This window comes from Aureococcus anophagefferens (genome assembly GCF_000186865.1).
Source record: "Aureococcus anophagefferens unplaced genomic scaffold AURANscaffold_9, whole genome shotgun sequence".
Lineage (NCBI taxonomy): Eukaryota > Pelagophyceae > Pelagomonadales > Pelagomonadaceae > Aureococcus > Aureococcus anophagefferens.
In genome coordinates this window covers 344,357-366,831 of record NW_008705569.1, presented here as the reverse complement: position 1 = coordinate 366,831, position 22,475 = coordinate 344,357, and the positions used below count along the sequence as shown (strand labels likewise).

Below are 22,475 nucleotides of genomic sequence, written 5' to 3'. Positions count from 1 at the left end.
TCCGTCCACAGATCGATCTCCTCCTCGCTGGATTTGTCGAGGGCGAAGGCCTGGAAGTCGGCGAGGTCCGCCGGGTCCTCCATGATCTGCATCATGACGCGGTCGAGCTGCTCCTCGTCGTTCAGGTCGATGTTGTTCTCGATGGCCGTCCTGCTCGGCCGCCGCTGCCGCTTCGGCGGCGCGTCCCCGTTCGCCGGCGCGGGGCTCGCGTCCGCCGGCTTCTCCGGCGACACGGCCGACGCCGCCGGCTTCGCTAAGCAGGGCCCCATGCTACGTGTATTCACTGGCCGCGGACCATCGGTAGCGCGGTCGTTTGTCGATGTATCACTGAATCGTTTGCTTGAGGCGGTTATTTCATGGCAAAGATGAGAGTTTTTTTCGTTGTAGATGAAGGTGCCTTTTTTCCGCCGGCGAAAAAATAGGACGCCCCGTTACCTCCGCGCGTCGATGAGGGCGTCGAGGTCCGCGAGCGTCGTCGCGATGTCCGCGTCGTCGTCGACGGCGTAGGTGCCGTCGTCGCCGAAGGCCGCGCCCTCGTAGTCCGCGCGCGCGTCGGCGACGAGCGCCGCCCTGGCGTTCTCGCCCTCGCGCAGGTCGCTGACCCAGGGCTTGACGAAGTTGCCGTCGTCCCAGGCCTCGTAGCAGCCGTCGTCCTCGCCGCGGTAGTTCGACACGAGCATCGTCGGCAGGTAGCCGTTTTGGATCTTCTTGAGCATGCGCTTCATCTGCGCCGGGTAGTGGCTCTTGAGGTCGTTGCGCTCGCCCGGGTCCGCCGTGACGTTGTAGAGCGCCGTGAGCCGGCCGGAGACGTGGATGTTGTTGAGGTGGAAGTTCGGCTCGTCGGACGGCGCGAACCAGGAGATGTTCTTCTCGTTGTAGATGAACTTCCAGTCGCCGATGATCAGCGCCGCCCGGAAGTAGCCCAGGTAGTCGCCGGACCCGTCGAGGTAGTCGATGTTCAGGAGGAGCTCGTCGCGCGGCGCCGCGGCGGCCGCGTCAACAGCGCCGACGACGTGCGCCCAGTGGTCGACGCCGTCGATGGCGCCGTAGTCGTTGACGACGCCCCGGGGCAATTTCAGGCCCGCGAGCTCGTCGGCCGACGCGCCGAGGGCGCCCTGGAGGAGCGTGGGCAGCCAGTCGGACATGTGCATGAGCTTCCCGTACGACGACCCCCGCGCGGCCCGCGGGAGCAGGGGGCTGTGGATGACGGCGTGGGCGCGGACGCCGCCCTCGAACAAATACTTCTTCTCGCCGCGGAGCGGGTAGTTGGACCCGCCGCCCATCGCGCTGACCTGCCCGCCGTTGTCGCTCGCGATCACGATGACCGCGGTGTCGTAGAGGCCCGTGGCCTTCAGGCCCCGGTTCGTCAGGTTCGCCAGCGATTCGTCGGCGTTCATCATGAGCGCCGCGAAGTTCTTCCGGTCGTGGTTCGGGATGTCCAGCAGCGTCGCGTTGCGCCTTTCGAGCAGCTCCGTCGGCGGCTGGAGCGGCAGGTGCGCGTTCGGGTAGCTCACGTAGGCGAAGACGGGCTCGGACTTCTTTTCGACGGCGTGGCGCTCGAGCACGGCGATGGCCCGCTCGTTCATGAGCGACGTCTGGTGCTGGCCGTGCGCGTCGGTGACCGGTCGCTCGTCGTCCCACAAATCTCGATAGCAGCGCCAGACGTAGCCCGTCGACGGGTCCTTGACGTAGACGTGGGCGCTGCGGCCCTCCTCGTCCAGCGCGTCGTCGTCGGGGCTCCGCGTCGCGTGGTCCGTCCGCCGGAAGTCGTCGTCGTCGAAGTCCGTGCGGTTGAGGCACGCCTCCTGGCTCACGTGCGTCAGGTAGTCGACGCCGCCGCTGTAGAACCCGTAGAAGGAGTCGAAGCCCCGGTTCAGGGGCGTCGACGCGTTGTTGTAGTGGCCCAGGTGCCACTTGCCGACCATGTGCGTCGAGTAGCCGAGCGCTTTCAGGTACTGGGCCAGGGTCGCCTCGCGCGTCGGCAGGCCCCAGGGCTCGGACGGCGCGACCTGCCAGTGCTGGAGCTCGAGGTGGATGGGCAGCTTGCCCGTGAGCATGGCCGCGCGCGACGGCGTGCAGACCTGCTGCCCGTAGAGTCGGTCGACGCGGACGCCGTCGGCCATCAGACCGTCGAGGAAGGGCGTCATCTCGCCGAGGTCGCTCGACGCGTAGCCCACGTCGTTGAAGCCCACGTCGTCCAGCATGACGAAGACGACGTGGGGGCGCGTCTCCGCCGCCGCCGCGAGCTTCGCGAGGTCCTGCTTCGTCTCGCCGGTGGCTTCGAGAGGGGCTGCGGCGTTGAGCGCCGCCGTCGGCGCGTCGGTTCGGGTCCGCCACGACACCGCGGCGAAGGCGAGGCCCACGGCGGCCAGCAGGGCGGGCCATGCCCTGGGGCTTGGCCTGCCCATCGCGCCCGGGCTGCTTGGTGGTCAGCTAATCTGGAGTGCAAGGTAAGATACGAGTTTTGTTGACCCCGGCCACAATTGTAATCTGAGCCCTCTCATTTTCAAACGCAGTGCGCTGAATCGTCGCCTCCGGCCGCGTGCACCGCCACGATGCCTCCCTCGAAGCGCAAGATCGCCTTCGTCAGCGACGCCACCCTCCAAGCCGGCGACAAGCTCGAGGCGACGCGCCTGCCGCACCCGCGCGGCGTCGACGAGGTGCTCTTCGCGCGGCGCGGCGCGCGGCTCCTCGAGCTCCAGCGCAAGACCGCTTCCTTCGGCGCCTGGTTCGTCGACGGCGGCGTCGTCTCCGAGACGGGCGTCGTCCTGGCGACGCCCTACGACGCGCGGTTCTCGCTCCTCGCGATTCTCAACGGGCGGCCCGCGGAGCTCCGGGGCAAGTTCGCGCCCCTGGAGCAGATCGTCGCCGACGGCGCGGAGCGGCACGGCTGCCGGGCGCTGCTGGAGCTGCTGCAGCTCGACCTCGGCGATCTGGGCGCGCTGTGCGAGAAGCACGCCGCCTACGACGAGGACATGCGGCTCGTGCGCCTCGACGAGGCCGGGTGCCTGGCCTGGCTGCGGGCCAAGGCGGACCGCGTCGCGGCGACGCTCGACGCGGCGACGAAGGCGCGGCCCGAGGTCGCGGCCGCGTCCGATTCCGCGTTCGTCGCCGCGTCGACCGCGGGCGCGGCGGCGGAGGGCGACGGGCCGTCGCGCAAGAGCCGGCTCCGGGGCTGCCAGGCCGTCTGCGAGTACGTCGACGACGCCTGGGCCGCGAAGCTCGCCTCGGCCCTCGGCTTCGCGCTCAACGAGGTCTTCCCGGGCCTGCCCCAGGGCGCGGCGGCCGGCGCCGCGCCGGGCGACGAGAACGCGGTCTGGCACCACGAGGCCGAGCAGCAGAAGCTCCACGAGCTCGCCTTCGGCACGGCGGCGAAGCGCGCCAAGGTCGACGCCGCGGCCGCGAAGGCCGTCGTCACGACGAAGCAGGCGAACCTCGCCAAGGCCGCCAAGGGCACGAAGTCCATCGCGTCCTTCTTCGGCGCCAAGAAGAAGAAGTAGGCGCGGCACTCTCAGTCTAAGCAACGTCGCTCGCCTTAAAACAGCCCTACCGCAGCTTGACGCCGAGCTTCCGCGACGCGGACGCGGGCCCCTGGATCGACGGCGTCATGGAGAGCACGGGCTTGTCGAAGCGCTTCATCTTGCGCCCGGACGTGTTCCGCAGGCCCTCGGCGACCTTCAGGATCTCGGCCGCCGACAGGTTCCGGCCGTCGGCGACCTTGTCCTCGCCCCAGACGTACGCGCCTTTGACGACGGGGTGCTTGCCGCGGCCGAGCTCGGCGCGGCAGTCCACGGACGCGTTGGCCTCGGCGAAGGCCGCGAACTTGTCGCGCACGAACTCGCGCGCGCCGCGCGAGCTGCCGCCGTGGGGGCAGTAGCGCACGACGAGGCTTTTTAGCTGGAGGACGCCCCGGTGCGACATGGCCTTGCGTCGCGGGCGGCGCCGGAGGCGTGCGGGCGACGCGCCGGCGACGGAACCGCGCGGACAGCGCTGCGGGGCGGGCGCCGAGCAGCCACGCGCGCGCCGTCGGAGCGGCGAGAGTCGATGCGGGCCTGCTTCACCACCTCTTGCACCATCATCCCGACGAGTTTTGGCTTACGTGCCAGCGCGATGGCTGCCCCGCGCCGGGATCCCCGCCCCGCCGCGGGCGTCGCGGCCGGCCTCCTCGTCGTCTGCCTGGGCGCGTCGAGCCTCTGGGCGCCGTCCGCACCCGGCGCCGCCCAGCTCGCCGCCATCTCGAGCGCCAGCCGCCCCAGCGGGCAGTCCATCCAGAAGGCGGGCCGCCCCGCGGGCACGTCGCTGCCCACGGCCACGAACGAGAAGCGCGCCGCCGGCGACCCGACGAAGCCGACGTCCTTCACGTCCGGCGCCCTGCTCTACAAGCGGACCCACGCCGTGTCCGACGCCGTCGCGGCCGTCGACTTCGTGCAGTCGAAGTTGGGCCTGCCGCTCGACCTCAACGGCACCTACCACTGCGCCGCGGGCAGCCCGGGCTACACGGCGTCGCTCGCGGGCCGCGCGGACCTCTGCGCGCGGCGCGCGCTCTTCAGCGGCCTCGGCGGCTTCAGCGTGCACTACTACGAGAGCCACACGACGCAGGACGGCGCCGTCTCCGTCGGCGACTGGGTCGACGCGTGGACGTCCATGCACAACTTCAGCGCGGCGGACTTTTCCTGGAACGAGTTCGTCCACCAGGGCATGACCTTCTGGGCGCCGACGCTCGACCCGTTTTTGGGATTCTGGGGCCACGACGTCGCGGTCTTGTATCGGAAGTACGTCGAGTCCTCGTCCGGCGACCGGGTCTACTCCGCGCGCGTCGTCGTCCCGGGCAGCGGGCACGTCGTGGAGATCGTGTCGCGCAACGTCAGCGACCCCAAGCCCTTCTCGAACTACTCGGAGGTCGGCGAGTGCCCCGAGGCGAACCACCTCGCGTCGACGATGGCCGAGCTCGAGGACCAGTGGACCAAGTTCGGCGGCTCGAGCCACGCGGAGGACCTGGGCCTGCCGGATCTACTGATTGCGCAGATCACGATGCCCGTCGCCAACGAGGCGGACACGCCGCGCTTCGGCGACTTCCTTCGGACGCACCTCTCGCCCGAGGACCAGCGCACCGTCCGGTCCTCGGAGAAGACGATCATCGAGAAGAACGGCCGGACGACCTGCGCCCACGCGGACACGATGGTGTCCCTCACGCTCAACGGCTCCTACCAGGTGCCCATCCGCTACGTCTACAACGCGGACGCGGCGCGGACCGAGGGCCGGTCCGTCCACGTCTACGGGACGCTCTACACGGACCACCTCGACGAGGTCATGGGCTGCGACGCCGCCTACGCGCGCTACGCCGACTGGCACGTCGGCATCGAGACCGAGGCGACCCTGGACTACAGCGCGGCGCGTCTTTGCGCGAACGACGTCGGCTTCAAGAACGGCGGCACGACGAACCTCACGCAGCTGAACCTGACGACGACGGCGGGGCCCTTCAACTGGACGGCGGCGGACGCGAACATTACGAATGCCATCCTCGGGTCGAACTGGTGCCGCGGCACGAACGGCCTGGGCGTCGAGTTTAGAGGGACGTACGACTTCGACTTTTTCAAGAGCGACGCGATCCGCCTCCTGGACTACTGCTCGCCGACGGGCAACCCGCGGCCCTGGGGGTTCGCCCAGGACGACGAGAACCAGATGGAGTGGTGCCCCTACGACTTCGACGAGGACTGCGACGACTGCGGCGAGCCGGCGACGACCGCGGACGACGGCGACGACGCGCCCGCGGTCGCCGGCACGGACGACGTCGCCGACGCGTCGGGCGGCGGCGGCGTCGCGGCGACGGACGACGCCGCGGACTCGTCCGGCGGCGGCGTCGTCGCGGCGACGGACGACGTCGCCGACGCGTCGGGCGGCGGCGTCGTCGCGGCGACGGACGACGTCGCCGACTCGTCCGGCGGCGACTCGTCCGGCGGCGACTCGTCCGGCGGCGACTCCTCGCCGTGATTGACTTTCCTTTGTTTGTAACATTTTATTCCGATCCACTCCTCGCCGTGATTTGACCTCCCTTTGTTTGTAACATTTTATTCCGACTCGAGCACGGGCGCCGGCTTCGCCGGGGCGCCGTGGTCGGGCCCGCGCCGGTCGACCCAGAGCGTGAGCGCGAAGCGCGGCCGCCGCTTCGGCGCGCGGACCTCGTGCCACACGGTCCGGCTAAAAAAGACGACGAGCCGGCCGGGCAGGGGCGGCACGACGCGCGGCGGCGCCCCGTCGTCGCCGTGGAGCGCGAGCGCGCCGCCGTCGAGCTCCGGGTCCCAGTCGTCGTCGTTGACGTAGAGCAGCACCGTGAGCTCGCGGTCGTTGTAGCGCTCGTTGGCGTACCAGTCCTTGTGTTTCCTGTAAGAAACACCCGGGCCGTAGGCCGACGCCATGGCCCGCGGCGAGTTCGCGAGCGGGACGCCCGTCGCCGCCTCGACCTCGTAGGCGACGCCGCGGAGCGCGTCGACGGCCGCGGCGACGGCCGGCGCGCGCGCGGCGCCGTCGAGCGCGAGCGTCGTCGACCGCGAGCCCGCGTTGCACGAATCCGCCGACGGCGCGCCGAAGAGATCGCCGCTCGCGAGGCCCGCCGCGAAGACCGCGCGGAGCTCCGCGGCGAGGCCCGCGTCGAGCGCGCCGTCGACGACGCAGGAGCCGCGGCGCGCGAGCTCCGCGACGCGGCGGCCGTCGCGGAAGAGCGCGCGGGCCGCGGCCGTCGGCGCCGGCGGCCCCATGAGCGCGAGCCGCGCCGCGCGCCGCGCCGCGGACCGCGCCTCCTTGGCGACGCGGAGCGCGAGCACGCGCTCGAACTCGGCGAACTTGGCGAGGAACCAGCAGGCGCCGTCGCCAACGTCGCCTTGGAACGCGCCCGTGGCCGCTAGAGCGGCGCGCCCGTCCGCCGACGCCGCGAGGCCGCGCGCGGGCCCGAGCCGGGACCGCGCGAGCGCCGTGCAGGCCCGGACGAGCGGGCCGTCGTCGGCGCCGCGGGCCAGCGCGACGAGCGACGGGTGCGCCGACGTGACGAAGAAGGGCAGCACGGCGGCCGGCGCCGCCTCGCCGCGCGCCAGCAGCGCGGCCTGCAGCGCCTCCAGGGATTGCCCCTGGTAGTCGTGGGTGGCGGCGCGCGCGGCCCGCAGCGCCGCGTCGTCGCAGCGGGCCTGCAGCGCCGCCATCGGCACGGCTGCCTCGATTAAGAGGCCACCATGTTCTATTCGCGCTTCAAATTGAAGCTCAATGTAGTTATTGGAATTCGCTTTTTAAGCTGCCCGCTAATGGTCGACCCGGCTCCACCGCGCTCTGCGACGCCGCGGACAACGGCCTGCCCGTAGAGAGCGTCAAGATGATGCGCAGCCTCGTCCTTCCCGTCCTCCTCTGCGTCGCCGGCGCCCTCGACGACCTGTCGCCGGAGGTGAAGCCGACGCTCGTGCTCTGGCTGGCGCCGACGTCCGTCGACGCGACGCGCACGGGCCACGTCGTGCGCTGGCGCGACGCGAGCGGCGGCAAGTACGTCTTCGCGCCGCTGTCGTCGGCGCAGCACAAGGCGGCCCACGCGCGCTGGCGCACGGCCGTCTCGAAGCAGCGCGCGCGCGCCGCGGCGGCGCCGCCGGACGGCGTCGAGGACGCCTTCGCGGCGGCCGTGCGGCCGGCGACGGGCGCGGTCGCGTTTCCCGCGCCGCTCATCGCGTCGAGCCTCCAGCTCCGCGACGGCATCACGTGCTTCTTCGTCGTGACGCCGCGCTGGCTCCACGAGGGCGACCAGGCCGTGGGGCAGCGCTTCTTCGGCCACTACCCCTTCGGCCAGTTCCGGTTCCACGACCGGCGCCTGGGCTTCAAGACCGAGGCCGGCGACGTGCTCCATTCCTACGGGGGCCTGCGGGACGGCGAGGCCGTCGTCGCGGCGTACCGCTTCGACGGGGGCGTGGAGATGGCCGTCAACGGCCTCCCGTTCGAGGCGGGCGCGGCGGCGAAGCGCGGCGTGCGGCCCAAGGCGACGTTCTCCGCGAGCGGCTACGTGACGCTCGGGGGCTGCCCGCCGCACAACGCCTTCATCGGCGACGTGCACGAGGTCATGATCTTCGGCGTCGCTCTGGACGACGCGGACGCGCGCCACGTCGCCGAGGTCCTCGGCGAGAAGCACGGCGTAACGCTCGCGCTCTCCGACGCGTCCGGCGCGGCGACCCACGAGCACGCGCTGCCCGTGGCCCACGGCGGCGACGACGCGGCGGCCAGGTACCGCGCGAGCCGGAGCGCGGCGCCGCCCCCGATGGCCGAGCTCCTCCAAGACGTCGCGGGCGCCGAGGCGCCGCCGCGGGACGTCGACGTCGTCGCGGCGCGGCAGCAGGCCAACGCCGCGCGCCTCCGGAGCGCCGCGGACACGCACGCGGCCTACGCGGGCATCAAGGCGAGCCGCGAGGCCGACAAGTACGCGGACAAGAGCGGCAAGGGCGCCAAGCCGGCGCCTCAGACGAAGGGGTCCCTGCTCCAGCAGCTCCAGGAGGCCCAGGCGCGCATGGCCGAGCTCCAGCACGCCGTCGACGGCACGGCGCCCGCGGACCGCTACGGCGGCGGCGCCGCGCAGCCCGACGGTTTGGCCCGAAACGGCAAGGTCAACCCCTACCGGCGCGGCCCGCCCCCCGAGGACCGCTACGCGGGCGGCCGCGTGCACCCGCGCGGCGGCGAGGCCAAGGTCGCGGCGCCCGCGCCCGCGGCGCCCGTCCAGCTCGAGAGCGTGCCCCAGCTGAAATCCGCGGCGGGCGCGTGCCTCGGCGGCGACGCCTTCGCGAAGATCTCCACGAACCGCTGGGACCCGCCGGCGAACGCGCGCCTCGAGGACATCCAGCGCTGGCAGAAGGCCAAGGCCGAGTCCGACAACGCCATCAAGAAGTTCCCCCGCGGCGGCAAGGAGCTCCGGTCCTACGTCCACGACCAGGTCGACCGCCTCCGGCTCCTGCGCCACAACGTCTTCTGCAACTACCTCAACGCGTAATGGGAGGCTAGAAGAAGAAGATGAGGGAGAAGAGCTGGAGGAGCCGCGGGTCGTGGAGGACCTTGTCGACGAGCTCCTGCTGCGTGACGACGCCGTCGTGGTCCGCGTCCAGGTCGTCGAAGTGGTCGATGGTGTAGCCCACGAGCTTCGCGTAGCGGTCCTTGACGTTGTGGATGTAGCGCGTCACCTCCTCGAGCTTGATCGACGTATCGTCGTCGTCCGCGTCGTCGTCGATCAGCTTGTACAGGATGCGGCTCTTGTCGACGTAGGTCACGCAGAGCGCCTTGCCCACGGCGGCCCAGACGCCCCGCGGGTCCACGGGTGCGACGGGCGAGTCCCGGTCGCGCTCGACGATGGCGAAGACCGCGCCGATCGCGCCCGCGACGGTGTCCGCGCCGATCGCGGCCGCGACGGCGCCCGCGCCGTCCGCGGCCGCGTCCCGGTCCACGCCGAGCCACTTGCAGGCGAGCTCGACGCAGGTCGCCTCGTCCGCGGCCTCCATCAAGACGAACTCCGGGTAGGCGGCGATCCACGCGCGGATGACGTCCGCGTTCGGTCCCGGCCTGGGCAGCACAAGGGTGATTCAACGTCGCTTCAACGTGAGTGTTCTCCGCGCGCGCGTTACGGAAAACACATCCACGCTTCGAGGCCGTTCCGAGAGATGATCGCTCGTCCAAAAATCAGCCGAAACGAGTGGAAAACGGCCGAGATATGAGCCTTTGAAGTTGGGAATTTCGCTCTCTTGTCCTGCCCCGGTCCCGGCTTGAGGTTTGCGTCGCCGACGATCGCCAGTTCCGCGTAGCGCGGGTCGTCCGGCGACAGCGACGCGCGGCCCAGGGGCGCGACCTGGACGGCGCCCCGGGGCGTGTCCGTCGCGTCGTGTTCCTTGGCGCGGAAGCAGGCGACGAGCGTCGCCGTCGCGGCCGCGATCGCCGGATGGAGCGGCGGGAGCGAGTTCCAGCAGTAGTTGATGTAGATCTTCTCGCTGCCCATGACCTTGAAGAACTCGCCCATGGTGATCTTGCCGTCGCCGTTGAGGTCCAGCTTCCAGTTCACCTTGAGGCAGTGCTCGTACATGTTGCCCAGGTCGTCCTCGTGGTCCTCGAGCACGTCCGTGACCTCCCAGAGCTCGACGTTGCCGTCGCGGTTGACGTCGTAGAGGCTGAAGATGTAGGCGAGCTGGGCCGCGACGTCGTCCGTGGGCATGAACCGCGCCATGCCGATGACGAACTCGTCGAAGTCGACCTTGCCGTCGCGGTTCACGTCGAACGCGCGCGTCGCCCGCTGCAGCACGCGGCCGTCCTCCAAATTCTGGAACCGCGCGAGCAGGAGCTCCGTGAGCTGCTCCACGGAGATGACCTTGGACCCCCCGTGGATCGCGGGCTGCACCTGCGTGACGTTGAAGAAGGTCTCGCGGAGGTCGAGGAGGTCCGTGAAGGCCATGTCCGTGGCGATCATCAGATCCGTGAGCGCCTTCGTCGTCGCCACGGCGTTGAGCTTCTTCTTCCGGTTCTTGACGTCCTGCCGCACGGCGTGGGACGCCGCGTCGGGGTCGTGCGTGTCCTCGAGGAGCGCGTCGATCTTCTTGCCCGCCTCGGCCTCGGCGCGGTTCCGGACCTGGCGGATGCTGTGGCGCGCGCGCGCGCGCTTGAAGCGGTCGCTGGAGCTGTCGGCGTCGAGCTTCTTGGGGCCCTTCTTCACGAACTCGCCCGAGTTGCGCACGACGCGCATCGTCGCCCGGAAGTCGCCCCGGAGCATCGCGAAGATGAGGCCGTGCTTGCTGAAGTCGTTCTGGCAGAGCGCCCAGAGCTTCGCGACGGGCAGGCTCGTCGTCGCGCCCGTGCCGCCGTTCGCCGCGGGGCCGTCGGCGCGCTTCCAGACGTTGTCCGCCATGTCCGCGATGTCCTTGGGCTTCACGTCGCCCTTGAGCACGCCGCAGACGCGGAGGCCCTGCGCGACGTCGAGGAGCAGCCGCTCGAGCTCGGGCCGCGCGATGGCCTCGGCCGTCGCGCTCGCCGTCGCGAGCTCCAGCAGCATCTTGAGCCGGTCGAGGGCGCTGTCCGTGCCCTCGACGTCGCAGAGCAGCGTCAGCATCGCGAGCGGCCGCCGGAGGTGGATGCGCAGCACGCCGTCGTCCGATGTCTCCGCCTCGCCCGTCAGGTAGCGGCTGAAGTGGTCCATGGGCAGCGTCATGAACGAGCCCGTGACCGCGTTCTGGTGCTCGTAGTTGTTGAAGAGGTTGAAGTAGTGGCTCCGGTCCATGGCGCGGTCGTAGATCGTGCCGTGCTCCGCCTTGAGCTGCGCCATGGTCTGCTGCACGCAGTCGAGGCTCCAGTTCTCGTACTCCTCGCGGCCCGGGAAGAGCTCCCGGCTCACGACGGCGCCGCCCATGCTGCGGCCGCCGTCGACGCAACAGGCGACAGAGAGCCTGCCCAGATTGTGGCCCCGTCGGTTTTGCTTGTTCATTCACGTTGCAGTTCCAATATCGGGGTCGGGGACGCCCTCATTATTATTATTATGGGTGCTTTAACGTGGGACTAGGACGGCGGCCCGTCACTTCGCCTCGGCCTTGGGCTCGTCGCGGTCGGCGCGCGGCGCGAAGGCCGGCTCGGCCTTCGTCTCCTTGGTGCCGTCGTCCGTCGTGAAGGGGAGGAGGAGCTGGACGCAGTCGTCGTGGCGCGCGTCGAGCGCGATCTCGAGCGCGTTGAGCCGCCGGTCGTCGCGCATGTCGCAGTAGGCGCGCACGGCCTGCGGGCGACGGCGGTGTCAAAAACACAAGACGAGGTTCTTTTTTGCGCGACGCCGCGCACCCCACGGCGTCGCCGCCGAGCTCCGCGTCCGGCCCCGCGACGTACGAGTTCACGAACGACAGCAAGTCCGAGATGGACCGCGCGCGGCCTGGGCAGGGAAAGAGTGACTCAACGCCGCTTCAACATGAAGTTTCCGCGCGCGCGCGTTCCGGGAAAAGCATCCACGCTTCGAGGCCGTTCCGAGAGATGATCGCTCGTCCAAAAATCAGCCGAAACGAGTGGAAAACGGCCGAGAGAGGAGCCTTTGAATTGGGAATTTCGCTCTCTTTTCCTGCCCCGCGCGCGGCCCAGCTCCGCGGCGTGGTGCAGCAGCGTCCGCCGCAGGTCCGCGTCCCGCAGCACCACGGCCTCGACGTCCTCCAGGCCGCCCGCGGCCGCGTCGCCGCGGAGCCGGAACGCGCGGTCGCAGAAGAGGCAGTCGCGGAGCTCGAGCGCGCGCCGCTTGACGCCGTCGAGGTCGACGCGCGCGCAGAGCTCGCTGAGCTTGACCTCCACGCAGCCCTTGTCGTCGTCGCTCTCGTCGCCGAACGCGTCCGCGCCGAAGATCTCGGCCACGGGCACGGCGTCGCAGAGCTTCGCCTCGCTCTCCGGGATGGCCTCCGCGAGGACGGCCTCGCACACGGCGCCGTCGCTGAAGCGCGCCACGCACACGTCCTCGCCCTTGGCGTCGTAGCACTCCACGACCTCCGCCGACGCGTACATGGCGGCGCGGCGCGGCGGGGCAGCCCGCCTCCAGCCAGCTTGGAGGCGTTCAGCCCGTGTTCAAGCAAAGATTAAGAAGCAACTTCTTTGAGTTGATTTGTTCAAGCTAGCTCTTTTTGCCACTAAATGCGATGGGCTCACCGCAAGCGGGTGTAGCGTGGCCTCGGTGTAAGCAGTAGGCAACGCGACGCCGCCGTCAGCACCGGGGTAAACTCGGTTTAGCAGTGCGACGCCGCAGCGCGCCGCCGCAACAAGATGGCCGCGCAGGCCGACGCCGACGACAGCTTCTCGCAGATGAGCACGAAAGCTTTGAAGCGCATGCTCGAGGGTCTGGGCGTCTCCACGTCCACCTGCGTCGAGCGCGGCGACCTGCTGAAGCTCGCCGAAGGGAACGCGGGCGCCGCCGACGAGGGCGTCGACGCGCTCTACGCGCTGAGCGACCCCCACAGCGGCGACCGGACGAACATGCGCTACCTGAGCTCGCTGCCCGCGCGGCCGCGGAGCGCGTTGATCGTCGCCGGCGACGTCGACGACGACGTGCGGGTCCTGACGGAGACGCTGCGCGTCTGCGTTTCCAAGTTCGGCGGCGGCGTCTTCTTCACGCCGGGCAACCACGACTTGTGGCTCCTCGGGCGCGAGCGCGACTCGCTCGCGAAGCTCGACGTCGTCCTGAAGGCCGCCGAGGCCGCGGGCGCGTCGACGACGCGGAGGCTCCTGCGCGGTCGCGGCGGCGAGCGCTCCGTGCTGGTGATCCCGCTGCTGAGCTGGCACCACGCGTCCTTCGACACGGAGCCGGCCCTCACGTGCTGGGGCGGGCTGCCGACGGCGCGCCAGGCCATGAGCGACTACCACAACTGCGCGTGGCCCGCGCCGCTCGACGACGCCACGGAGTCCGTCGCGCGGCACTTCGACGCGCTCAACGACGACGCGCCCGCCGACGTCGACCGCGCGACGACGGCCGTCGTGACCTTTAGCCACTTCCTGCCGCGCATCGAGCTCATCCCGGAGAAGCGCTTCATGTTCCTGCCCTGCCTCGCGGAGTGCGTCGGGTCGCGGTTCCTGGGCGACCGCGTCGCGCGGCTGCGGCCCGACGTCCACGTCTTCGGGCACACGCACCTCGCCTGGGACGCGACGCTCGACGGCGTCCGCTACCTCCAGGGCTGCGTGGGCTACCCGTCCGAGTGGGCGACGCGGCCCGCGTCGCTGGAGATCGGGCGGCTGCGGTGCTGCCCCGTCGCGCCGGACGGCCGCGGGCGCGCGTGCGAGCTCGTCCGCGACGGCCCGCTCAAGGTCTGGGACGCGGCGGCGGGCCTCGCGGGCTACTTCGGCGCCAAGTGGAGCAAACACTACGAAAAGTACCCGCGGCGGCCCGACGTGACGCACGTCCTGCCGCCCTACTCCGCCGCGCGGTACGCGCCGCTACCGGGAGCCGAGGTCCGCGACGTGTGCGACCACGTCCCGCCCTTTTGCACCTAGCCTTACTCCTGCTCGAGGGTCGCGTTCTCGACCGTCGCCGGGTCCGCGGGGACGAAGTCCGGGTCCGCCTTCGTCTTGCGCGGCGCGCCCTTGGGCTTGACGCGGACGTCGTCGACGTAGGCCGTCGTGTACAACGCGCAGGAGATCCAGATGATGCCGTCCTCGACGCCGCTCTTGTCCTGCTTCTTCACTTTGCGGAAGATCTCCAGGCACTTGAGCATGGCCAGCTCGACGTCCGTCGCCGCGAACTTGGAGCCCCGCGCCATCCGCGCGAGGTAGTTCTTCTCCATGCCTGGGCAGCACAAGAGTGATTCAACGTCGCTTCAACGTGAGTGTTCCGCGCGCGCGCGTTACGTAAAACACATCCACGCTTCGAGACCGTTCCGAGAGATGATCGCTCGTCCAAAAATCAGCCGAAACGAGTGGAAAATGGCCGAGATCGGAGCCTTTGAAGTTGGGAATTTCGCACTCTTGTGCTGCCCTGCTCCATGCGGTGCGCCGCGTCGAAGTAGGACGGGATGCCCTTCTCGAAGTCCTCGGGGATCAAGCCGTCGGTCATGCGCTTCATGACGTCGCAGAACGCCTCGCCCTTGCGCTTGCGGGGCTTGACCATCTCGCGTTTCAGGTACGGGATCTGCTGCGTGACCATCTCGATCGGCGGCTCGTCGTCCTCCGTGTCCGTCATGAACATGCGCTTCCACTCCGGGTCCTCGTCGTCGTTCTCCGACGGCCAGAGGCAGCGGTACGCGTTGCCCGCCGCGTAGGCCGGCGTGCCGTCGGGGAACTCCGCCGCCGGGTAGGTGCCGCCGGGCGGGCGGTAGATCAGCGCCTCGGGCGTCTTCAGCTCGCCGTCCTTGTCGAAGTGGAGGCTCCGGTCGATCTTGAAGTCCGAGTCGAAGTCCGCCATGGTTGCGGCGTTCGTTCGGCGCTGGGGCGGGCGCTTTCCGACGACGCCGGGGCTGCCCCAGACGCCGAGCTGAGACTGCAACTTGCTGTCGTAAGCTGAAGGAGCCGCTGGCGAGGACCGATGGCTGCCTCACCGAAGCCGCCACCACAGGCCGCGGACTTATCACACAAGCCGCCACCACCACAGACCACAGACATGCAGCAACCCGGCGCGTGCTTCGTCGAGGCGCGCGCGCGCGCCATGGCGCGCCTCCACGACACGTCGCTCGACAAGGCGCCGGCGGGCGGCGTCGACGTCGCCGCGCGGCCGCTCGTCGCCGCCGTCAACGCGCACGCGCGCTACTTCACGACGTCGACCTGCGCCGGCCGCTGCGCCGTCTACGCGTCGCCCGCGGGCCGCGGCGACCAGAAGCGGCGCGGCAAGTGGCTCTTCATGAGCCACGACGGCGTAGCTTCGGCGGACGTCGCGCGGTGCCTCGACGCCATCGCCGCGGAAGCGAAGCGGAGCGGCGAGGCCTGGACCTGCGCCCTCAAGTACGAGCCGCCCATCGCCCACGTGCGCTGCGCGTCCCTGGACGCGGCGAAGCGGCTCCTCGTCGTCGCCGTCGGCTGCGGCTACCGCGAGAGCGGCTGCACTTTGACGCCCGGCGCGCCGGCCGTCGCCGTGCGGTCCGTCGGCGGCGCCATGGACGCGCCCCTCGGCGCCTGGTCCGCGGACGGCGGGCGGGGCGTCGCCCGGGGCGACCAGCTCGACCTCTGGACCGAGGACGCGCGGGCCCGCCTCGCGGCGGACCGCGAGAAGCTCGCGAGGTTGGTCGCCGCCGTCGAGCGGGACCTCGCGGGCGGCGACGGCGCGGCGGCGACGACCTGCGCGGCGGTCGTCGTCGACAAGGCGCGGGCGAAGGCGGTCAAGGTCGCGCTCGAACTTCGCGGCGCGTTCCGCAAGGCCTTCAACGTGACGCCGCGCGACGGCGGGCTGGCCGTGCCCTGCTCCGACGACGGCGCGGACGCGCTCGAGATGGAGGACCACCCCCTCCGCGCCGCCGTCGTCGACGCGCTGGACGGGGACGCGCTCGTCGTGGTCCGCGCGGTGGCGCTTCCGGCGGCGAAGCGCTTCCGCGAGAAGCGGGGCGGCCCGTCGCTCGCGGATGTGGTCAAAAGTCGGTGCCCCGGCTTCCACCCGGGCAAGTGGACGCGCCTCGGGGGCGACGCGCTGCTCGTGCCCGCGGCGCTGCCCGCGGCGGACGACGACGTCGAGTTCTGGGACGCGGTGGCGACGGCCGCGGGCTGCGCCAAGGTCTTCCGCGACGCCGAGGTCGCGCCGGACGGGATTCGGAGCTCGAACCGGACGCTGCTCCGGGGGCCGGGCGGCGCCGACGACGCCTGGGTGGCGATCCGCGAGGGCGGCGTCGTTTACGGTTTCGACGCGACGGCGACCATGTTCGCCAAGGGCAACAACACGGAGCGCATGCGCCACGGGACCTTTGCGTGCGCCGGCGAGACCGTCGTCGACCTCTACGCGGGCATCGGCTACTTTTCGCTGCCTTTGTTGATCAAGGGCGGCGCGGCCTTCGCGCACTGCTGCGAGTGGGCGCCGAGGACGGCCGAGGCCCTGCGGCGGAACCTGATTGCGAACGGCGTCGACGCATCGCGCTACGCGGTCCACGCGGGCGACAACGCGGCGGCGGCGCCGAAGCTCGCGGGGCTCGCGGACCGCGTGAGCCTCGGCCTCACGCCAACGAGCCGCGCGGGCTGGCCCCTCGCGTGCCTCGTGCTCAGGGACGCGGGCGGCGTCTGCCACGTCCACGAGAACGTCAAGGTCCGCGGGGACGGGGCGGCGGCGGACCGCGCGGAGTTCGACGCGTGGGGCGCCGCCGTCGCGGCCGAGTTCGCGCGGCTGTTCGCGGCCGCGGGCCGGGGCGCCTGGGCCTGCGACTGCGCCTTCGTGTCGCGGGTCAAGGACTACGCGCCCCGCGTCCACCACCTCGTCGCCGACGTCGTCTGCCGGCCGCCGAGGCCAAGTCCGAGGCCTTCGTAAAACAGTTTCTTGAAGATTTTCTTGAAGAATTTCTTGAAGGGTTATCAGGGGAAGCTGATCCTCCCCCCGGGCCGTGGGCCTTCGGCCCCTGCTGGGGGGCAGCTGCCCCGCCTACTTCAACTTCTTCCGTCCGGGACCTATAGGCCGTGTGTGCTCTTGTGCATGCGGCTTCTCCGACGCTAAATAAAGAATAATAATAATAATTATCAAGTGTCTTTGCTGAAACTTCAAGGTCAGTGCATCGTGCCCTTTTAAACGTCGAGGCTGCCCCGCTCAGGCTCCGAAGGATGGACGTCAGGTCGTCGCGGAGCACGCTCTTCGGCCTGGGCTTCTTCTCGCTGGGCTACTTCGTCAGCGAAGCCGTGCGCATCTACCTCAGAAAGCGGAAGCCGCCGAAGGCGATTACGGCGTCCGTCTGCGACGAGTGGACCCTGACGCTGGAGACGGCGCGCGAGCTCGACGAGGCGGGCGGCGGCGCGCGGCGCGGGGCCCTGCCGCGGGACGCGCAGGCGTCGCGGCTCGCGGAGCTGGCCGCGATGGCGCTCGCGACGGTCTCGGAGACGGCGCGCGCGGTGCGGGAGCTCGGCGCCCGCGGCGACGACGCCGCGGACCTGACGCGGCTCTGCGCGACGGCCCTCGAGACCGTGTCCCTGTCCGCGCGGCGCATCGCGGCGAACGCGGCGACGCCGCCGCGGCGCCGGCGGCGGCCGCCCGCGGACGAGGCGCCGCTCGAGCCTTCGAGGAAAAGCTCATCGCGAGCCTCCACGACCGCGTGAGCGAGGACCTCTCCGAGTCCCTCGGCCCGCCGGACGGCCGCGCGTCGCCCGACGTCTGGGCCTGGACCGTCCAGGAGCTCGGCCACGACGACGACGGCGCGCACGCGGCGGTCGACGTGGACGCGGCGACGTCATAGCCTGCCTTGTGTTACCAGCCGAGTACGTGGGCGCGTAGGAGCGCCGGCCCCATGTGTTACCAGCCGAGCGGTTCGCCGCGCATCGTGCGACCTAGTGTGTTACCAGCCGAGCAGTTCGCCGCGCATGACCGGCGCGCAGCTCCCGCCGATGCGCACGGCCGTCGGCGTCGCGTCGCCGAGGAGCTCGCTCGGCCGGCCCATCTCGACGCCCTGGGAGATCACGGCGGACGCGGTTCCGTCCGGCGCGAGGCTCGCGAGCAGACCGACGAGCGCGCAGTTCGCCGAGCCCGTCCCCGCGTCCTCGCTCCCGTCGGACCGGTGCATGCGGCAGCGGATCGTGTCGTCGTCGCCTCTCACGTAGCATAGCACCTTCCGCGGCCCCGCCTCGGGCAAGTCGCCCGACGCGAGGGCCCGCGCGAAGCCGTCCGGCGCGCCGCGCGACCGGCCGAGCGCGACGAGGCTGTCGAGGCTCGCGATGATAAACGGCAGGCCGCACGTCGCGACGAGCGGCGGGTGCCGCGCCTCGTCGACGTCCGCCGCGTCGAGGCCGAGGCAGGCGGCGACCGCCGCCGCCGGCAGCGACGGCTCGAGCACGGAAAAGGGCTCGGGCGCCGTGAGCATCGCGCCCGTCGCCATGCCGTCCAGGTAGAACCGCAGAATCTCCACGGGCACGATCCCCGCCTCCTCCTCGAGCCGCACGGATTCCTTGATGCGCGCGCCGAAGGCCTGGCCGCGCCACGCGAGCGACGTCGCGACGCCGACGTTGGGGTGCCCGGCGAACGGCATTTCGGCCGTCGGCGAGAAGATGCGCACGCGCGCCGTGTTCCGCGGGTCCTTGGGCGGCAGCACGAAGGTCGTCTCCGAGTAGCCGAATTCGGCGGCGACATGCTGCATGTCTATGTTTGTCAGTCGTTGTTCTAGATCATAGACGACCGCCAGCGGGTTGCCGCCGAAGCGGCTCGAGGTGAAGACGTCGAGCGTCTCGTAGGCGATGGTGCGCCGCCGCTGCGGCGCAGCGGATGCAGCGCGGCGCAGCGCGGTTGCACAGGTAATCATGTTTTATGGGGTGGCGTCGTTTGCCTCGGCTAGCAAGCTTTATGCACGGTCCATCGGCACGAGCTGCACCGTGAGGATCGGCTTCTCATCCCCTTCTCGTTGAACCTCGCTCGAGGTCGAGCGAGGTCGAGCGTGCTTCCGTGGCCTCTCGATCCAGGCCCTCAAACTGCGACTACGTAATCGTCGTCGCTCCGAGTTGAAACTATGCAGTCCCTCCTCCTCCTCTCCCTCGCTCCGGCGCTGGCGCTGCGGCCGGCGCCGCAGGTCACCCGCCGCCAGGCGCTCCGCCGCTCGTCCTCGCCGATGCAGATGTCGGCCGTCATGGACGCCCCGATCACGTACGTCGTCGTCGGCGGCGAGCAGGTGGGCGTGAAGAAGGCGGCGAAGTTCGACACGTCGAACATGCCCGTCACCGAGGCGGACGTCCTCGCCTGCCAGGAGGCCTGGGCCGGCGCCATCGTGGCCGCGAGCGCGATCTACGCCGACGGCGGCGACTACATCGGCGCGGCCGCGGGCGCGGCGAACGAGCTCTACGGCTACGGCTTCACGAAGGTGCTCTTCAAGCCGACGAAGGCGGCCGAGTACCCCTTCCGCGCCACGGGCAAGGACGCCATGTCCTACTTCGTCGGCGGCAGCGTCATCGAGGGCGGCTACGACGAGGACGCGGGCTTCGCGATCAACGGCGGCAACGGCTGGGAGAAGGTCGTGTTCCACAACCACGGCGTCGACCTCAACGGCCCCACGGCCACGGCCATGGGCTACTACATCTTCACCGACGCCACGACCAAGGCCGAGGTCCGCGTCGAGTACACGTTCGGCTACAAGCGCTGCTCCGACGGCAAGGTCCGCATCTACCTCCACCACTCGTCCGTGCCGTACTCGTCCGCGCCCGCGGCGTCTTCCGGCGTCGCGGCGATGACGCAGGCGGAGGTGCTCGACTGCCAGGCCAAGTGGGCCAACGCCATCAAGACGATCTCGAAGACGTACGCCGACAAGGGCGACTACGTCGGCGCCGCCGCGGACGCCGCGGGCGAGCTCTACGGCTACGGCCACTCCCAGGTCCTCTTCAAGCCCACCAAGGCCGCCGAGTACCCCTTCCGCCCCACGGGCGAGGAGGCCATGTCCTACTTCGTCGGCAACAACGCCGTCGAGGGCGGCTACGCCGAGGACGCGGGCTTCGCCATCAACGGCGGCAAGGGCTGGAAGGACGTCGTCTTCACGAACCACGGCATCGAGCTCATCGGCCCGTCCGCCATCGCCATGGGGTCCTACGTCTTCACCTGCGCCACGACGGGCGACAAGTCCAAGGTCGAGTACACGTTCGGCTACAAGCGCAACGACGACGGCAAGCCGCGCATCTTCCTCCACCACTCCTCCGTGCCCTACGCCGCGTGAGCGCGAGCGCCGCCCCCGGGTCCGAGCCACCACAAGTAAGGAGCGACCCATCTCCGAACGTGGCGAGCTACCGTGGCGTTCCTCGCCGCGCGCCGTCGCCGCGATGTGCCAGGCAGGCCGGGGCGGGGCACGCCTTTCGTTAAAGGGGGGGGGAGGGAGACACCTCCACTAGTCGTCCCACTCGGAGTCGGACACCTCGCCGCCGTCGACGACCTGCGCGTCGACGCCCGGCTTCGCGCCCATGGAGCGGTTGACGTTGAACTTCTCGTACTGGGTCGCGAGGCGCGAGAGGTTGTCCATGGCGGCGTCGTCGTTGTCGCGCTCCTGCTTCTCCGTGGAGAGGCGGTCGTTGACGAGCTCCGTGTTGAGGACCTTGCGCTCGACGACGCGCTCCGAGAGGAGCGGCGGGTTCGACGACGGCCGGCGGCTCGCGAGGACGGGCGGCGCGTCCTCGCCGCCGGCCCAGGACTCGGCGTCCATGGACGACATGCGCGCGCGCGTCTCCCGGAAGAGGTCGTCGTTGAAGTATTCCTTGAGCTCCGCGGTCCGCGGGACGGAGAAGCCGACGGTCTCGACGGTCGTCGTCGTGAGCCGGAGGAACTTGATGACCTCCAGCGCCATGACGTCGCAGGCCGACTTGGGCAGCGCGCAGACGCCGCAGTGGGGGCCCGCGCCGGACGCCGTGCGCCAGTCCTGGCCCGCGTCGAACGCGTCGGCGGCCGTCGCCGCGGCCGCGTCGACCTCGTAGTGCTTCGCCGACGTGTCCCCGCGGCCCCAGACCCAGAGGACGCTCGAGTCCTCGTCGTAGACGGGCATGAGCTCGCCCGTCTGCGCGTCGACGAGCTTCCGGAAGACGGGGCCCTCGGACGCCTTGCGCGCGTCGAGCAGGCAGACCTCGCGGCCGCCGCGCTGGGCCGAGCCCGCGCTGAGCACGGCGTGTCCGGGCCCGCCCCAGAGCGCCGTGAAGGCGCGGGACCCGCCGTGGGGCTCGCAGCGCCAGCCCTCCGCGCCAGTCCGCGCGTCGAAGAGCCGCAAGGTGCGGTCGCGGCACGACGCGAGGTAGGTCGCGCCGTCGTAGGACCACTCGACGGCGTGGACCGCCGCGTCGACACTAGTGCCCGCGATCTTCTTCTGGGACGCCACGTCCCAGAGGCAGCACTCGCTCGCGCCCGCCGAGAGCAGCAGACCCTCCGCGGACGGGTGCCACGCGAGCTCGCGCGCGCCGCCCGCGTGCGCGCCCACGGTCGTCGCCTCGACGTCGCAGTAGCGGTGTTCCAGGGCGCCCGCGACCTGGAAGACCTTGACGTAGGAGTCGTCGGACGCCGTGCAGAGCAGGCCGTCGTCGAAAGGACTAAACGCGCAGCGGTGCACGGCCGCCTTGTGGCCGACGACGCACCGCTGCGGCGCCTCCGTGGGCTCCATCTTGCCCACGGCGTCGATCTTCGACACGAGCACGGGGCCGCCGCCGCCGGAGGCGTAGGGGATGGCCCAGTAGGCCGCGGAGCAGGCCACGCCGGGCGACGCGCTCGACGGCTTGAGGTTGTAGACGCAGTCGTGGTTGATCTGCTCGAGGGCGCTCAGGAACTTGTACTTGCGCTTCACGCCCGACTCGAAGCGCACGGACGGCCGCGACGCCACCTGCGACGCCATGGCTGCCCTGCGGCGCGGTCGGTGGTCCACGCTCGAGGACCTCGGCCGCGCCGGGAGAGGCCGTGCAGCCGTGATGAAGTCGATATTTCCCATTGCACGCCGCCATGCACTTCGCGATGCGTCTTGGCATGCGTCACAGTATGCGCCACATGCGCCACATAAAACACCACAAGCGCCACCGAAGGGGACTAGAGTTCGCCCCGCGGATCCTCGCCCGCGCCGCGCGGTAGGCGCCGGAGCGCGCGGAGGAGCGCGCGGCGCTCGAGGCGCATGACGACGGCGGCGTCGCGGTCGAGCGCGTCGGCCGCGGCGGCGCCGGCCGCGAGCGCCGCGTCGGGCAGGAGCGCGTCGGCGCGCGCGGCGAGCGCCGTCGCCGCGAGGCGCGCGCCGTCGTCGCTCGCCGCCGCGAACGCGAGCAAATCCGCCTCGTCGCCCGGCACGGAGTAGGTGACGCCCCGGACGACGACGTCGGAGCAGCCCGGCGCCCAGACGCCGAGCGCGTTCTCGGCATTGTCGTCCGGC

General features: G+C 70.7%; 7 protein-coding genes across 7 annotated transcripts; 2 read left to right on the top strand and 5 right to left on the bottom strand.

Moving 5' to 3' along the window:
• Positions 1-431: 431 nt before the first annotated feature.
• On the bottom strand, positions 432-2,408 carry ARS10 (putative arylsulfatase; the record flags this gene model as incomplete). The annotated part of the gene is made up of 2 exons (XM_009038656.1): positions 432-1,682; positions 1,815-2,408. The coding sequence occupies 2 exons, from the start codon at positions 2,406-2,408 to the stop codon at positions 432-434; spliced, it is 1,845 nt and encodes a 614-aa protein (XP_009036904.1).
• Positions 2,409-3,546: 1,138 nt separating this feature from the next.
• Positions 3,547-3,921, bottom strand: AURANDRAFT_26234 (hypothetical protein; the record flags this gene model as incomplete). Its single annotated transcript, XM_009038655.1, has 1 exon — positions 3,547-3,921. One exon carries the CDS (start codon positions 3,919-3,921, stop codon positions 3,547-3,549), a length of 375 nt encoding a protein of 124 aa, XP_009036903.1.
• Positions 3,922-4,110: 189 nt separating this feature from the next.
• Positions 4,111-5,991, top strand: AURANDRAFT_64139 (hypothetical protein; the record flags this gene model as incomplete). Its single annotated transcript, XM_009038877.1, has 1 exon — positions 4,111-5,991. One exon carries the CDS (start codon positions 4,111-4,113, stop codon positions 5,989-5,991), a length of 1,881 nt encoding a protein of 626 aa, XP_009037125.1.
• A 3,988-nt stretch (positions 5,992-9,979) lies between these two features.
• On the bottom strand, positions 9,980-10,315 carry AURANDRAFT_16121 (hypothetical protein; the record flags this gene model as incomplete). Its single annotated transcript, XM_009038654.1, has 1 exon — positions 9,980-10,315. A coding segment is annotated over one exon (336 nt), but the record flags the coding sequence as incomplete, so codon positions are not given.
• A 4,827-nt stretch (positions 10,316-15,142) lies between these two features.
• AURANDRAFT_26173 (hypothetical protein) lies at positions 15,143-15,574 on the top strand (the record flags this gene model as incomplete). The annotated part of the gene is made up of 1 exon (XM_009038878.1): positions 15,143-15,574. A coding segment is annotated over one exon (432 nt), but the record flags the coding sequence as incomplete, so codon positions are not given.
• A 2,389-nt stretch (positions 15,575-17,963) lies between these two features.
• Positions 17,964-18,848, bottom strand: AURANDRAFT_13446 (hypothetical protein; the record flags this gene model as incomplete). Its single annotated transcript, XM_009038653.1, has 1 exon — positions 17,964-18,848. A coding segment is annotated over one exon (885 nt), but the record flags the coding sequence as incomplete, so codon positions are not given.
• A 1,860-nt stretch (positions 18,849-20,708) lies between these two features.
• On the bottom strand, positions 20,709-21,812 carry AURANDRAFT_2065 (hypothetical protein; the record flags this gene model as incomplete). Its single annotated transcript, XM_009038604.1, has 1 exon — positions 20,709-21,812. A coding segment is annotated over one exon (1,104 nt), but the record flags the coding sequence as incomplete, so codon positions are not given.
• Positions 21,813-22,475: the final 663 nt, after the last annotated feature.